General features: G+C 43.1%; 1 protein-coding gene across 2 annotated transcripts in view; it reads right to left on the bottom strand.

The window, feature by feature from the left end:
- rasa3 (RAS p21 protein activator 3) overlaps positions 1-14,585 on the bottom strand; it is a 62,922-nt gene extending 48,337 nt beyond the window's left edge. For both annotated transcript variants that reach the window (XM_080729210.1, XM_080729209.1), the window contains exon 1: positions 14,350-14,585. In XM_080729210.1, coding sequence (XP_080585336.1) covers positions 14,350-14,404 — 55 coding nt within the window. In that variant the 5' untranslated portion in view covers positions 14,405-14,585. The remainder of the gene's footprint in view (positions 1-14,349) is intronic.
- Positions 14,586-15,739: the final 1,154 nt, after the last annotated feature.

Here is a 15,739-nt window from a genome sequence, read left to right on the forward strand (position 1 = left end):
AGAACATTGAAGGCTTTAAGCCTTCACTATCAGTTTATCTTTCGTGAAAGGCTTACTGACTAGTCAATCAGATAGATTATTAATCATACTGCCAGGGTATGGTTGGCACAGCTCATCCAGATTGAACCGGAGTCAGGTGGACTGTCCGCAGACTTTTGCCTTCATAGCCCAGTGAACAAAGACATTTGATTTTACATTTGGACAGGTCACAAAGACATGCACAGACACAAAAACGTACATGTCCACTCCATGCTGACATATAGCAGACCCTGAGCAGACATCTGCCATAGGAGGTCAGTGCAACACAAATGTTTTGTGTCCGTCTGTTTAGTTTATTTGGCGAGTATGAATTGGGCTTATATGAACAGGCCTTTTACACCGAGAAACGCTTCTCATAGAACCAGTGCCAGATATGAACTGTGTTTGTTTGTTATTTCCCTCCCAAGATAATCTTACATCATCTGCACTTGGTGGTTTGTGTGAGGTGCAGCAGAATTGATATTTGACGACTTTGCGCCTCATGCACAAGGACATCGGTTTGCTCCTGGGAAAATGTTGGTTTCCAAGGCTTTTCTTGACATTGTTAAAATTACCAGTGCAACCTTGCGCTGAGCACAGTGCACTGCTCTTAAAGGTAATGAAAAGCAAACATTTGGTTGGTCACGATTGAATCCAACACACCCACTGATACTATACTATTCAGCCTAATCAAGGAGGTTCATGTAAAGCGATATAGTTTTGTTTGTGTATGTGTTGTTGTGATGATTTATGATTGTAGCACAGATAAGCTTCTCTCAGTGGTAACCTGCAATACATTCTGCGCATTAGATTAGAGATTTGTAAAACCATTTCCTCTAATCCCCTACCCTACCAGTCCATCTCTCTTCCTGTTGGTTTCTCCTCTTATCCAACTCTGTGTATGTCTCTCTTTTTTTTGACAGCGCTCTTCTTTTGCCCCATATACAGACTTCTTCTGTCATCTTTAGGTAGAGATCACGGTCTCCCTTTTGCATTATTCTGTCGCCCTCTTTTTCAAACGTTCCTTTTTGGTTTATTTGCTCTAAATTACATTGACTTTTCTTACTCTTGTGTCTATTTCTCTTGCTCTCTCCTTTTCTCCACAGGTTGTGACTCATTGTGTTGTCTCTGCAAGATAAGCAGACGAAACAACAACACCATCTTCTTCCTTTCATCAAGCAAGAATCATCTCTGTTATGTGCCCTTGGAGAATATTCTGCCCTAGTATTTCAGTGAAAACACTGGCATCACAAACACGCAGACGCACATTCATTCACATGTGCTTGTGCACACTTGTGTGTATGTGCACACATAACATGGGGGGGGGGTTATCAAAGGCATAAAGCCTGCATGATTCGATGCGCTCCGATGTTGCGCACGAAAATAGCAGATCTACGAGCGCACAATACACCACATTGTGACATGGTGTAAGATTGTAATTTTTTCTTTTTTGGCTTTTTTATGCCTTTATTTGATAGGACAGTAGACTGACAGAAATGGGGGGAGAGATGGGGAGTGACAAGTGGCAAAGGTCGTCCGGATTGGGAATCGAACCGGCGATGGCGTCAGGCATCAATGTCTATGTGGCAATGCCTTATGTGGTATGCGCCTGGACAAGTAAGCCAGCGGGCGCCCCGCCGCCCCCGTAGATTATTTTTTTTAAGATTTTTTTTTTGGGGGGGCTTTTATGCCTTTATTGATAGGACAGTAGACTGACAGGAAATTGGGAGAGAGATGGGGAGTGACACGCAGCAAAGATCGTCGGGATCGGGCTTCAAACCCGCGACACGCTGTCAGGCATCAGAGCCTATGTGGTGTGCGCCTGGACCGCTAAGTCCAAAATGATGGAATGAACAATGTATTGTTCACATACAATCAAACTGAAGAAGAAGAAAAACAGAGACGAAGATCTAAAACAACAATGCAATAAATGAGGAAGCACCAGCCAAGGAAAGAAATGGAATGAATGCAGCTAATGTGTTGTTTTCTTCTGCTTCCTCCTATTTGACTATTTTCATGGTAGCCAAAAACACACATACAATGTCGTTGAAATCCTATGCACACACAATCATGCACATACACACACACGCATACACTCGTGCACGCACACACACACACACACACACACACACACACACACACACACACACACACACACACACACACACATGCACACCCACGCACGCACACACCCACGCACACACACATACAAGCACAGTCACAATTCATTATTCTAACCTTTGAGGAAGCCAACCCACAAGAGAATGCTCAGGCATACACCTTTCTCCTTTGTTACCTGCAGCCAGGTACCTGCAGGGTACATGCAGGGCATACAGTATGCACTACTGGGGCTTGGTTCCCAAACTTTTTAGCCTGTGACCCAAAAGAGAAATTAGGCATTCGCCCAGGACCCAAACTAGTGAAAATAGCAGATCTACGGTACAAGCTCACAGCGCATCTCAAGCGTTTTGTTATTATATTTTATTTGTGGAATTCCTTAGATGTATTTATTTGTATTTGTTTTATTTCTAAAAAATAAAATGATACATTTCAAAAGATTATCCATCTTTTGAAATATATATTCTATTTTTTTTGTAGGAAAGGGAAATGGGATTTTTACCCGAGTCGTGACCCATAAAGATCGGTCTGTGACCCACAAATGGGTCCCGACCCACTGATTGGGAAACTAGGGCACATGCATTGCAGGGGGGGAGGGATACCATGAAAAAGATGGTGGCGGTAGAGAGAGGGAGGGGGAGGGAAAGAGACAGAAAAGAGGGGAGACAAAGCCTGACACAGAGAGAGAGAGAGAGAGAGAGAGAGAGAGAGAGAGAGAGAGAGACACACACACACACACACACACACACACACACACACAGAGAGAGAGGTCAGTCAGATAGAAAACTCGAGAGTGGTTAGCTTTGGAGAAAGCTACAACAGGAAATGAGATGAGGAGAAAGGAATTTCAACTGGATCCAAGATGTAGTTTAAAAGGCAGCGAACAACTCAGTTGCCTGTGAAAGTAAATGTGTGTGTGTGTGTGTGTGTGTGTGTGTGTGTGTGTGTGTGTGTGTGTGTGTGTGTGTGTGTGTGTGTGTGTGTCTGAGAGAAGTGAGAAGACAGCTTGAGAAATAGTACGAGGAGAATATTATAGCTTCTTATTATGTTGTTCCTTAGAGCAGTGGTTCCCAAACTGGAAACCAAACTTATTTTAGGGGCAAACATTGTGAAAGTCTATAAGCTCACAACGCGTAGCTCACAACTCCTCGCAGTGCGAGCCGTTGTGAGCTATTTTCACAATATTTAGCAGTGGAACCGAGTCAAGCTAAATGTAATGCCTAAAATTCCAATTGCTTGTCGGGGTGTGGGGTCCCAAGTTCAAATACGATTATGATTATTTTGGGGGGTTGCGGCCTGAAAAGTTTGGGAACCCTTGGTCCCTGTCTGTAGAACCAGCCACACGGGCTATCTTGGCTATATATGGATTCTGTTAGTGTGGTATGTGGCCAATGTGGCCTCCATATATGGGCATTCATATATGAAGTTAGATAAGGGCGTAATGTTGATGACATCAGGGAACTTACATATGGGCATTAAAGGGATTCTGTCAGTATGATTCCCCTGACATCACAGTGATGTCAGAGCGTGATGTCAGAGCAGCAAACCCATTCTGTTAGGTAAAAAGGTGTCCAGACGGAATCAGCATGTGCCGTTTCACATACTAAACTGCGACCTTCGGTCGCAATTAATCACGCAGCAAACACCTGAGTGTCCGTTTAACTCTAACCCTCAAGAGTTTACTGTGTAGTTGGAAATTGCTTCATCATTCAAACATCAAGTCATGATGCAACACAGAGAACAAGGTATAATAATTAAGGAAAAATCACAAAACGTGAAAATAACAGTCATTGCCCAAACTGACTGGAAACTGTAGAAAGCCCCACATAACAACGTTTGTGTTTCTGTGCACATGCATGTGTGTACGTGACTATTTGTGGGTGTCTCAGCATCCATCCTCACAATCTGACTTAATTAACAATTGGTTTAGTTAATTACCTATTCACAGCAGTAGGTGCACCCGGCCTTGCGAGCCAGGCCAGGGGATTACATATCTCAGATAACTCAGTGACCGTGCCTAGACTGTTGACTGGAATGCCACTGACCACAAATGATTATTCACACACCTTAATGAAACCGCACAGAAGAGAGCTGAGCGGCACTGTGCTGGAGCATAATATGCACTAACTCTGGTCCATAGCGTTAGTGGAGTTCTCCCTAACGCTATGTTCCTCTACCTCCGTATTTCTTGGCAAAACCGGAAAACCTAGCCGTCTGGTCCGAAAATAACAAAAACTGTTTCGCCCCTCACCAAACCAAAGGTATCAGTGGACAGTTGAAAGCTTACTCTAGTCTACTTAGTGGACGTGGTCTGAGCCCCCCACCACACGATTAAAATACATTTCTAGGGTGAAATGAAAAATATTCTACCGGATGGACGCTCCATTTCTTCTTGTTTTTTACTATTTGTCGTCGCCATCACGGCGCCAGGTCACTACTGCCGCGCAGGTCAGAGGACCGAAATGCACCGCATTAACAGAGCATTGGTCTCGTTGGGTGCTATTCAACTCTGCGACGTTGGAAGCGCTGTTTCGTAAAAACAGTCTTCAACCAGGAAGAGTGTCTCCGTCAGGTGGATTATTTTTCATTTTGCCCTAGAAATGTATTTTAAGCGTGTGGTGGGGGGCTCAGACCGCATCCACTAAGTAGAGTAAGCTTTCAACTGTCCACTGATACCTTTGGTTTGGTGAGGGGCGAAACAGTTTGTGTTTTTGGAGCTGTGTGAAGCACAGGCTCCCTATACGTGGCTGTGTGGGTCTGTGTGTGTGTGTGTGTGTCTGTCTGTCTGTCTGTCTGTGTGTGTGTATGTAGCCTGAACTTCCTAAACTTCGGCACGCCACTAGTCCCACAGTTTTGCCACCACACACTCGCGCCATATGTCAAATCGACCGGCTTACTCGGGAATCGTGGGCTATTACTTTTCTAAGAGAAAGGTTCTATAGTTTAATTGATATTAATTTATTAGTGAATTAATTTTCCCCATTGACTTATAATTGGAATCGCAAAAACTCACATTCAATTATTTGTCTCTCGCAAACCATAGGGGCTAGAGTTTCAAGACTTGGAGAGGAGGTTCATAATGATTTCAAGGATTAAATAAAAAATAATTGTGTCATTTGGCCGCATGGTGGCGCCATAACACCCCACTTTACGTTTTGGCCTGTAACTCTTGAACCGTAGGTCGGAAAATTAAAAATATTTTTTCCCTGGATTCCTTGGGTCATGACGCATCTCCCCATATAGGCCACGCCCATTTGCGCCATGATAGATTTTCCGCCATCTTGAATTTTCTCCAAAACACACTTTTTGCTCCTTTTCCTACATATTTTCTTCAAATGTCACAAAAAACGGTACACATGATACACACACACACACACACACACACACACACACACACACACACACACACACACACACACACACACACACACAGCTCCACTTCACACTAGGGATGTCAAAAATGGACCTTTATCAAAATCGATTATTCTATAGCAATATTCGAATATTATTAGAAAATCGAAAATTAATTATTATTATTATTTTTTTATTAATTTTTTTTTTTTTTTTTTTTTTTACTGGATTTCAATGCACATTTACCTATGTACAACATGGCTCTTCAGGTAATTGGTAGCCTAACTACTACTCTTCATCTTTCTTTTTAGTGTGCCAGTGTACTGTTCACCTAATCTCTCAAGAACAGATTCTGTGATGCTTTACAATACAGAGGGCACTGTTTTCCCTTTTCTTTGATGATGGCCACCAAGTACCAAACAATCAAGCCTGAATCAATCACACCTGTGTCTGAGACAGGAGGGGAGTGTGTAGCAGGCAGCTGCCACTCTACTGTGCTCCTTCACTCTACACAGTTTACAGTTGGTGCTGGTGTGAATAATAAATCAATGGCCATTTACTATTATCATTAATACTATTGTTAGCCTATATTCTATATTTTGTTTGAAACTAACTAACTAAGCCAAAAAATAGTATAAAAAAAAAACGAAAAAAAAATAATAATATTTTTTCGATTTTCGATTATGAAATATTAAAATCGAATATTGATTAATGGAACGAATATTCGAAAATCGATTATTCGGTGACATCCCTACTTCACACGGGTGTGATTTCTTTCGGACCAGACGGCGGGGCTTCCCGGTTTTGCCAAGAAATACGGAGGTAGAGGAACATAGCGTTAGGGAGAACTCCACTAACGCTATGGACCAGAGCTAAATATGCACATGCACGACAGTCGACAGAGCTTGCCCGTTCAGAAGGACAGGATGAAAAGTGGGGTTTTGCCATTTCAGATTGGCTGCGCTTTGCACCATAGCCCTAGGGTCTGTGATAAACCAGTCTTCAGTTACTGATCAAACTACACTCTCACTCTTGCATAGAAGAGAGCTAATGTTCACACCGACACCTTTGTCTCAGTGGAAAAATATGTAAAACAAATATGCACACACAAACATACGCACAGGCACGCACGCACACATTAACAGACATTGTTTCAGTCTAGCATGAAGACACACATTCTCGAAGTGCTGTATGACAAAGTCCATAAATCTTGCAAATCAATTCACAAAATTCCCCAAATGTCAATTGTCAAAGAGTATAAACATGCTCTCATAGGATCTAGCTACACTGATTTATAATGGAAGTGATGCCCTGGATTGGAAAGCCCCAGTTGTACTCTTACAATTCACCTTTTAATGTGCCCTTATGTGTGGAGATGTTACCACTCTGAATGATTGACTGTGTGTATAGATAATTTCATGAACATTGTATTGTGCTGTTCGCCCGTTCTTTTGTTTTTGTCCATTTTTTGTTCTTGTTTCTTTTTTGTATGTCTCCAATTTATTTTATTGCAGTCTGTTTAAATCTTTGAATCCATTTTTGTCACACCTTGATGTGAAAACTCAATAAAGATTTGATATAAATAAAACATACTCTCACACAAACAGACACACGCAGAATAACCATGTGCAATGCTTCGTAGATATGCTATCTTATAACAGCACAGGAAGGGGAAAGTAACTTTGGTGTAAGTCCCTGTGTGGTAAGTTGACATTGCTAATGTTGCCAAGGGAGACTACTTGCTGTTGAAAGACCTGATAGGATCAGTGTGAGGGCGGAGTCACTGCCTTTCAGCCAGTTCCCGTGTAAATGATTGGTTGTAGTACAAAACAAGAACATAACGTCAACGTGCTTATTGCTCCCGACATGTCAAAGATTGTCCATGAACAAATCCACAGTTGTGGTGTTGTGGTGCGAAGCGGCACTGCTTAACAGTGACACCACAGTTATGACTGCCGCTCAGTTAATTCATCTATACAGCGATTAGTGATGTTCAATATTCTCTGTGATGTGTCAGTGTCACCACTTAGAGGTCATCCCAATGGGGGAGGAAGGATCAGGTGGTCTACTTTTACCACAGGGCATCTGAAGGGCACCCGCAGGAGTGACATGGGCATCTAGCACTCCTGCTCTTTATTTACCCCCTATTTACCCTGCATGTTGGCCCTGCTGTAGATTCATTACTGTTCCTTCATGGTACTGTGATGTTGTGGAGCATATGTTAGCCAGTCGAGGGCTGTACCCAACCCGGATTATTCCACCAGCCTAAAGTTGCCTGGGCAGAAACATGGTCTCCGTCTCAACCGTCAACACATATGTTTACTGCAAACGGCTTCTAAGAAAGCTTCCCATCTAGGAAAAAGGTTGCACATGCATGTCTGCATCCATCCATGAAAACATGTGAGTTCAGTTCAACCCACCCCACCCCAAACACACAGTGACATATCATAGTTCCATGTGCTTTTTTTTTGTGCAACCGGATAGATAGCAACCCATAGATGGTGTTAGAATCGTTCTAAAACCAGTCATAGCAAAGAGTGATACCTCCATTTAAGCCCTCTGTCAAGCCTCTTGCCCTTCCAGACCCCCATCTAGTGTCTCAGTCTGGACAGGAGGAAGTTTGGGAACCTCTGCTGGCTGGCTGCCAAGTGAAGGGGCCGCCGCCTCCATCACTGATAACTAAACTTCTGTCTCCTGCCTTGCCCAGCCTCCTATAGGCCCAGTCATCCAACTTGCCCTCTTGAATTCAGCCATATGCTGCTGTTTCTGGTCATCCACATTGTGCACAACTTAAACCTGGCAACTATACCGTATGCCCATTCTTTGCCATGTTTGTAATCTAGTTTATCTTCCATATAACATCATTAGGCCTCAGCAATACAGAATGACAGGTAGTTTACAGGCTTACATGAAGTGTGGAGAATGTCTAAAAGAAGAGCTAACGACGGTGCTGAAGAGAGTTTCTCTGTGTGTAAACTTCATTTTCCTAATTTCCTTCCTTGTGATCTTTTGTTGGTTCGACACCTGAGCCTGAGCCTCGCTAGATGTCTGTGCAAGCGACCAAATGGACCCTGCTGGTGTGTTTAGTTCTATTTCTACACTTTGATAAATGATAACTTGTCTCTCTCCAAACTCATGACTTTCCTTTTTCTGCATGCCCTGATCTCAGTTAGAGCATTTAAGGTTAAGAGAATCCAAGCCATGTATATGAGCTTAAATAGCATTAATTTGTATTATTTACACATGTACTATCTGTAGTAAAAACCTAATAGCTTCCTGGTCTCTTACCTTGTCCGTGTTCTCCTTTGATTCGGTGGTCTAACAATGTATATTAGAATAGAATATTGTTTTCTCACTAACATTTAATTGTATTATTATTAATTATGTATTAAATAATGAATGTGATCATGAAAACGCATACTATATGAATTGAGGTTACATTTTTGATAATCCATACTACTGCAATTGTGGTGTATATTTGCTCAATTGTAGATCAGCCATAGAGTCAAACCATGAGTTTCTGGCAGCACTGTCCGGGCCACTGAGGATTTCCACTGTCCCTAAAGCACTGAATCACTGACACACTAACCACAGCCTGTGTGACACAATAGCCACCCACTCCAACCCCCCCCCCCCCACTCTCTATCTATTTAGCTTTCTCTCCTTTTTAGTCCATCTGGTTTGTATTAGCTTGTTGCCATGCAGGAAAAAACACAACTCTTTTGTAGTCTCTTCCAGCCAATCGGGAAGTGAATTGGGGGTAGTTTCCTGTTTCCTGTGTTCTCTGGACAGTATGGGCTCAGGCCCAGTAGCCCTGTTCAGTTTCCGTATTACACGTGTTCCTTCAGGAAACTGAGGAGAGCCATCATCAGGCTGAACACAACAATAAGACATTCTCTCTCCCCCTAACCCACCCTCCCACAATCTCCTCCTCATACAAATATATTGTTGTTGTTGGGTGGAAACCTTGTATGTCCAAAACCGTTTCTTTTTCTTTGTATTTATCATTTTAAAAATGATTTAAGCAAGTGAAAACAGCCGATCTGCAAGCACACAACGCCTCGCGGCAGGCGTTGTGTGCTTGTAGATCACTAAGATCAGCTGCAATCATGGCCTTGTATGATGAAGCTAGTGTTTCACTTTGCGAAAAAATGTACACATTTGAAACTTGGAGATACAAGGTTTCTGCCCGACAGCGACGATATATGGCTGATTTTCAACTTTGGAGTCATCTGCCAGCTTCGGCCACATGACAAAGGAGGACCACCTCCGGTTTTGACTTTGCAAAGTTGCAAACAGTGTGATGCAAGGGTTACATAGACTGCTGGGACTGGAGGGCCATGGGGATCAGATAGACATGGAATTTGGCTTATCTTATCGCTGCTTGCTATTGCTGCTGCTAGGTAACTGTAGGGACTAAATGACACATTCAGCACTAAGCAGCATAATAGAAGAATACAAAAAAAAAACAGAATCAAACCTTATGTCTCGGACTCAAAGGTGATTTCATGTTTGATTTATTTATTTAGATGTTAATTAGATAGATAGATAGATAGATAGATAGATACCTTTATTATCCCAAGGGGGAAATTCAGTTGTCCAGTAGTAGCACAGCAGTATACAGTTATTTACAAAGTTACAGAGACGTAAGAAAAAATAGATAAGAGGGAAAGAAACAAGAGAACAAAAAAAAGAGCAGTACAGTACCAATAAAGAGAAGGTGCATCAATAGAGGGGGCGAATAATATATAAGTATATATACATAAAGTGTCTTGCAAAAAAGACCATAGCAGTCAATGCTAGTTAGTGCAAACAAGTATCTCACTGTCATTGTTAAACAAAGCAAAAATACTCAGAAACTACCAACACAAACTAATAGTGCAAAGTCAAAAAAAATCAGTGCGAAAAAAGAAGAAACTAGGAAGCGTGTCACCGCAAGACGCACATGAGCACTCTTCCTGGACGGTCCTTTTGGGTCAAAGTCAATACAGCAATAGTTCCTTAGAGGTCAATGTCAATACAGCAAAGGTTCCGTCAGTCTAAGTTAGGAAGGGAGACCTTTTCAAGCGTCCGTTATGTGTCTCGTTGTACAGCTTAAGGGCAGCCGGTACAAAAGATTTTCCTAATCTCTCACATCTCCGTCCTGGGTAGGTAAAGCGGTCGTTTCCTCTCTTACTCCAGTAACTGGTGATCTCTAGATGGAGGGGGTGGGAGGAGTTCTCCAAGATGGAATCCAGCTTCCTCGCTGTGCGCACACTGGTTACTTCCTCCACCCCCTGCAGAGAGGACCCGACGACAGAGCCTGCTTTCTTCACCAGTCTGTTTAGGTTAAACGTGTCACCTGCTCTGTTGTTGCCACCCCAACATGTTATACCAAAAAAGAGGACACTTGCCATGACAGACTGATAGAACATCTGTAGCATCCTATTGCACACCCCAAACGATCTCAGTCTTCTCAGGAGGAACAGCCTGCTTTTCCCCTTGCTGTGAATCGCCTGTGCATTGTCCGACCAGTCCAGTGAACTATTCAGGTGTACTCCGAGGAATTTGTAGTTATCCACAAGCTCAACCACCTCACCGTTAATGGTGCTTGGCACCGGGGGGACTCTCTTGGAGGTGCGGAAGTCCACCACCATCTCCTTGGTCTTGCTTGCGTTGAGCCTGAGATGGTTAGCCTCGCTCCATTGCACAAAGTCCCTAACCACACCATCGTGCTCAGCCGTGTTGTCACCCGAGATCTTGCTGACCACCACGGTATCATCTGAGAACTTCTGCAGATGACAGGTCTTGGAATTGAAGAGGAAGTCCGATGTATAGAGAGTGAACAGGAAGGGTGAGAGCACAGTTCCTTGCGGGGCCCCCGTGTTGCTCACCAGCACATCAGACCGACAGCTCTGCAGTCTCACAGACTGTGGCCTTTCTGAAAGGTAGTCTGTGATCCATGCCACAAAGCCCTTGTCCACTCCCATCAGCGTAAGCTTCTCCGCAAGCAGAGACGGTTGGATAGTGTTGAAAGCACTGGAGAAGTCAAAAAACATAATTCTGACTGTGCTGCCCAGATCTTCCAGATGGGTGAGAGCCTTATGGAGCATGAAGGTGATGGCGTCGTCAACCCCAATATCAGCCTGGTAGGCAAACTGAAGGGGGTCCAGGTGATCACTGACCGCCGGTCTCAGGAGGTTCAGAACCAGCCGTTCAAAGACCTTCATGACCTGTGATGTCAGGGCGACTGGTCTGTAATCATTGAGGACCGAGGGGCGGGTCTTCTTAGGCACCGGGACAATGCAGGAGGTCTTCCACAGCTGTGGTACCTTCCCCGTCTTCAGGGAGAGGTTGAAAAGATGCGTAAGGGGGACAGCGAGCTGCTCCGCGCAAGCCTTAAGCACCTTAGAGCTGATGTTGTCAGGTCCCGCCGCTTTCCTGGTGTTGACTTTTCCGAGTTGACGCCTCACTATCAATTATATTGATACAGATAAAGATGGTGGCCAAACAGTAGTGTGTCTCTGTGTGTGTGTAGATTTTGGAAGGTCCTAGGCCAGGCCGGTTTTGTTTTGACTGATATTTTATTTAAGCACTTAATCTGTAATCAAACATTTTCAAAAATAGGCCTAACTGATTAGATAGATAGATAGATAGATAGATAGATAGATAGATAGATAGATAAATAGATACAGGTAGGGGCTTTCAGGATGCTCATAGAGAATGTCAGTGCAGTAAACAATAATATTTGATACAAATATTTCTGAATGACTCATAATTATATTGCTGATATAACTGCTTATTAACCGTGACACTGAGAGGTCACGTTTACACACACACGCACACACACGCACGTACTCACGCACGCACTCCTGGGATTGGTTCTTTATTATTATCTTCCATCATGGTACAAATTGGATTCCTTTAGATCATGCCACTTGCTCTGGACGAATCATCAGTTGTTTTGATAGTTGATACCAACTTAAATGGGGTTCAAGAATATATAGCCCTAAATTGTTATCAGCTTAAAACAGCGAGGACAATTTGTTATCAGGCTTCCGGAATGTTACTGTGTTTTACTGGCCGGCATCACAGCACAGCCCACAGCCTGTGTGTTTGTTGTCATGTTTTCTGCTTCTGTCGCATGTTTGAAGTCAAAACAATAATGACTGTTCAGACTGAGTAGGCTACCTGCAGTTAGTCAAAGGGGAATAAAGAAGATCCCAAATATCCCACTCACTCACTCACTCACTCGCTCACTAGCATAGCCTTTTGTTAAAGCACACAAACGCTGCTCAATAAGATTATACATTGGTTGTTCAATCTATAGGTAACATGACATGGACATGGCAAAGCCCTTGACCCTAGCCTATCTGGGGGCAATCTAAACCGACAAAACGCTATCCTAACTGTCAGTTAGAATAGCGCTTGTAGCCAGTCATAACTTCTTATTTTTCAGATTGATAAACCTCTAAAACCTGTTCCACACATATAATATATATATATTACAGCAGCAAATTTACCATAGACTAGACTAGACTCCATATAGGCCTACAGCCCACAAGCCTACAGGTCCATTCAGTTTATAACACAGGCTTCTGCACTCCCAACATCGTTGATGTTAAAACATCCCTTTATAACACCATTTTCATCGTTCAATAAAGGTTTTACATCTTGAAAATCTCAGTCTCCTACTGTCCTTTATTACACTTTTCGGGTGACTCGCCTATGTCTAGTAACGTCGTTATAAAGCGATTGACGGTGCGAGGGACAGAGCTGCAACAATATGAATGGATGCGCGCGCGCGCGCGCACACACACACACACACACACACACACACACACACACACACACACACACACACGCACACGCACACGCACACACACGCACACGCACACGCGCGCGCGTAAATTCCACGCGTGGAAAAGAGCCCTGCGAAACCATCTGGATCTGCAGCTGTGTTTTCTCGCTCGACACAGACATTGCCCAGCGTCTACACTTAATGACATAATATTATATCTATAGGCTAGGCTATATACGTATATCCAACACTCCAACCATGTCCTGCTACTATCCTTCCCAATCTCTCTCTAGTATAGATATTTCCCTCCACCCATTTTAACAGTGGTGGAAGTAGATCTACTAATATTTTTTTAGGTAAAAGTATCAATACTGAAATGTAGAAATACTCTGTTAAGTAAAAGTCTGGTATCAAAATGTAGACCTACTTGAGTAAAGTGCAATAGTATTAATTGGTATCCAGATGTACCAGTCAGAGTGAACAAAAGTAGAAAGTACTCATTATGCAGAATGTCCCATTTCACAAGTTTTCAAATGTATAAACTATATATCTTTTTTTAATAGATTGTCTGTTTTCAAATGGATAAAATGTGTATAGGTCTGAACCTGCAAAGTAACTAGTAGCCTAAATATGGGTTTAAAATAATTGTAGTGGAGTAAAAGTAGGCCTATAACATTTTCCCCTGCATGAGATGTAGTGGAGTAAAGTAAAAGTATTGAAAATACTCCAGGAAAGTAAAAAAACTCAGATTTGTAATTATAGGCACAGTACTTGAGTAAATGTACTCAGTTACTTGTTACACCACTGCATTTAAAAGACATCTGAGGACATACTGTTTCCATTTTTGCGTTTTGAAATCTGTGCACATGCAAGGAGTGGAGCGTGTGATTTGAATTACAATATGGCAAGAACAAGACAGATCTGTGCTCCCCCCCCCCCCCCCCCCCCTCTCCCCCATTGCCGACTTGGCCCGTTCATGCACAGCCAGCCAAGCCATCCATTGACGCGCGCACAGAGCAGAGCAGAGCGGGGGTAGGGAATCCCTTTGGCTGAATTGGCTCTGTGTGTTGTTTGTTGCTTACCTATTTTTATTTTAACGCTCTGGAAAACTCGGAGACCCTCCTCTTCCACCGCCATGGCTCCGCACTGTCCCCGTTGCCTACCAGACGAAGACGATGATCCTCCACGGTGAATGGTCTTCTTGGTCTCGGCCTCCTCGTCTCCACCAGCGCACGGCTATTCCAGAGGTTTTGTTGTACATCTATGCTTCCAGGGCTCAGCGATCATTCTCCGTCCCCCACTGAACTGCACCGCTGCTACTGGCTGGCTGGCTCTGGCTGAAGCAGAGGGAACAGAGAACAGCAGCAGCAGCGCTCAGCGGTGCCAGCGGGGGCGTGGTCCCAGTCCAGTCCCCACATTAGAGGTGGGACATTCGCGAACGAATCGAGTCTTTTGAACGGATCTTTGAAATGAACGATGGGATCCGGTTCGCAGTAGGGAGGGATCCTTCCTCTTTTTTGAGGAGGGGGGTTAAATAAAGGAGTTGTTCACCCCCCAAATTACTTTTTTTCTATTGATTAGTCACGCCATGGAGACTTGAGTTCAATAATATTTTTTTGTATTTGTCGCACTCCTAAGAAGAAAAAAAAATATATATATACATTTAGTGTAATCAAATTACTGTCTTAGGAATGCAATAAAAAAATATTATTGAACTCAGGTCTCCATGGCATGTAGTAGACTAATCAATTGAAGAAGAAAAAAAGTCATTTTGGGGCTACAGCTACTCCTTTAAATTATTTGGGCCTACTCAATGTGGAATGGAAATACTCAAGTAGAAGTTCGGAATTAAAATTTAGCCTACTGGATAAGTACCAAAGTATTGATATCAAAATGTACTTTAAGTAAGTAGGCAGAAACATCATTTAGAAAATAGCAGATCTACAAGCTCACATTGTGAGTGAGCTTGTAGATCGTCTATTTTCAAATGGCCGAAATGTATAGGCCAGGCCTATATGACCAAAATATATAGCCTATAGGGTTGAAGTGATTTGTAATGATAACAATCCATAATGTAACTAGTAGGTCTAACTAAAACGAGACAGACTTTTGAACGGCTCTTTAAAAGGAACGGATTCCAGAGATCCAGCTCACTACAAAGACCCATAAATCCCATCTCTATCCCACACTACGACACCCTCCCTTCCTCCCTTTTACACCACAGTGCCAACGGAACGGAACGTCATGACTGTGGTTTTCATGATCGCCTACGAACGAACCGGATTGGCAGGAACCGGCGCGAAAAAACGGTTGACATTTCAGTAGGATGTGAAAAGCACATCATTTTCTTTCACTCTCTCTCTCTCTCTCTCTCTCTCTCTCTCTCTCTCTCTCTCTCTCTCTCTCTCTCTCTCTCTCTCTCTCTCTCTAAATGTTTATATCACGATTTTTGTTACCCATTTTTTCAACCAG

Source organism: Nannobrachium achirus (assembly GCF_963921795.1).
Source record: "Nannobrachium achirus genome assembly, chromosome: 7".
Taxonomy (NCBI): Eukaryota; Metazoa; Chordata; class Actinopteri; order Myctophiformes; family Myctophidae; genus Nannobrachium; species Nannobrachium achirus.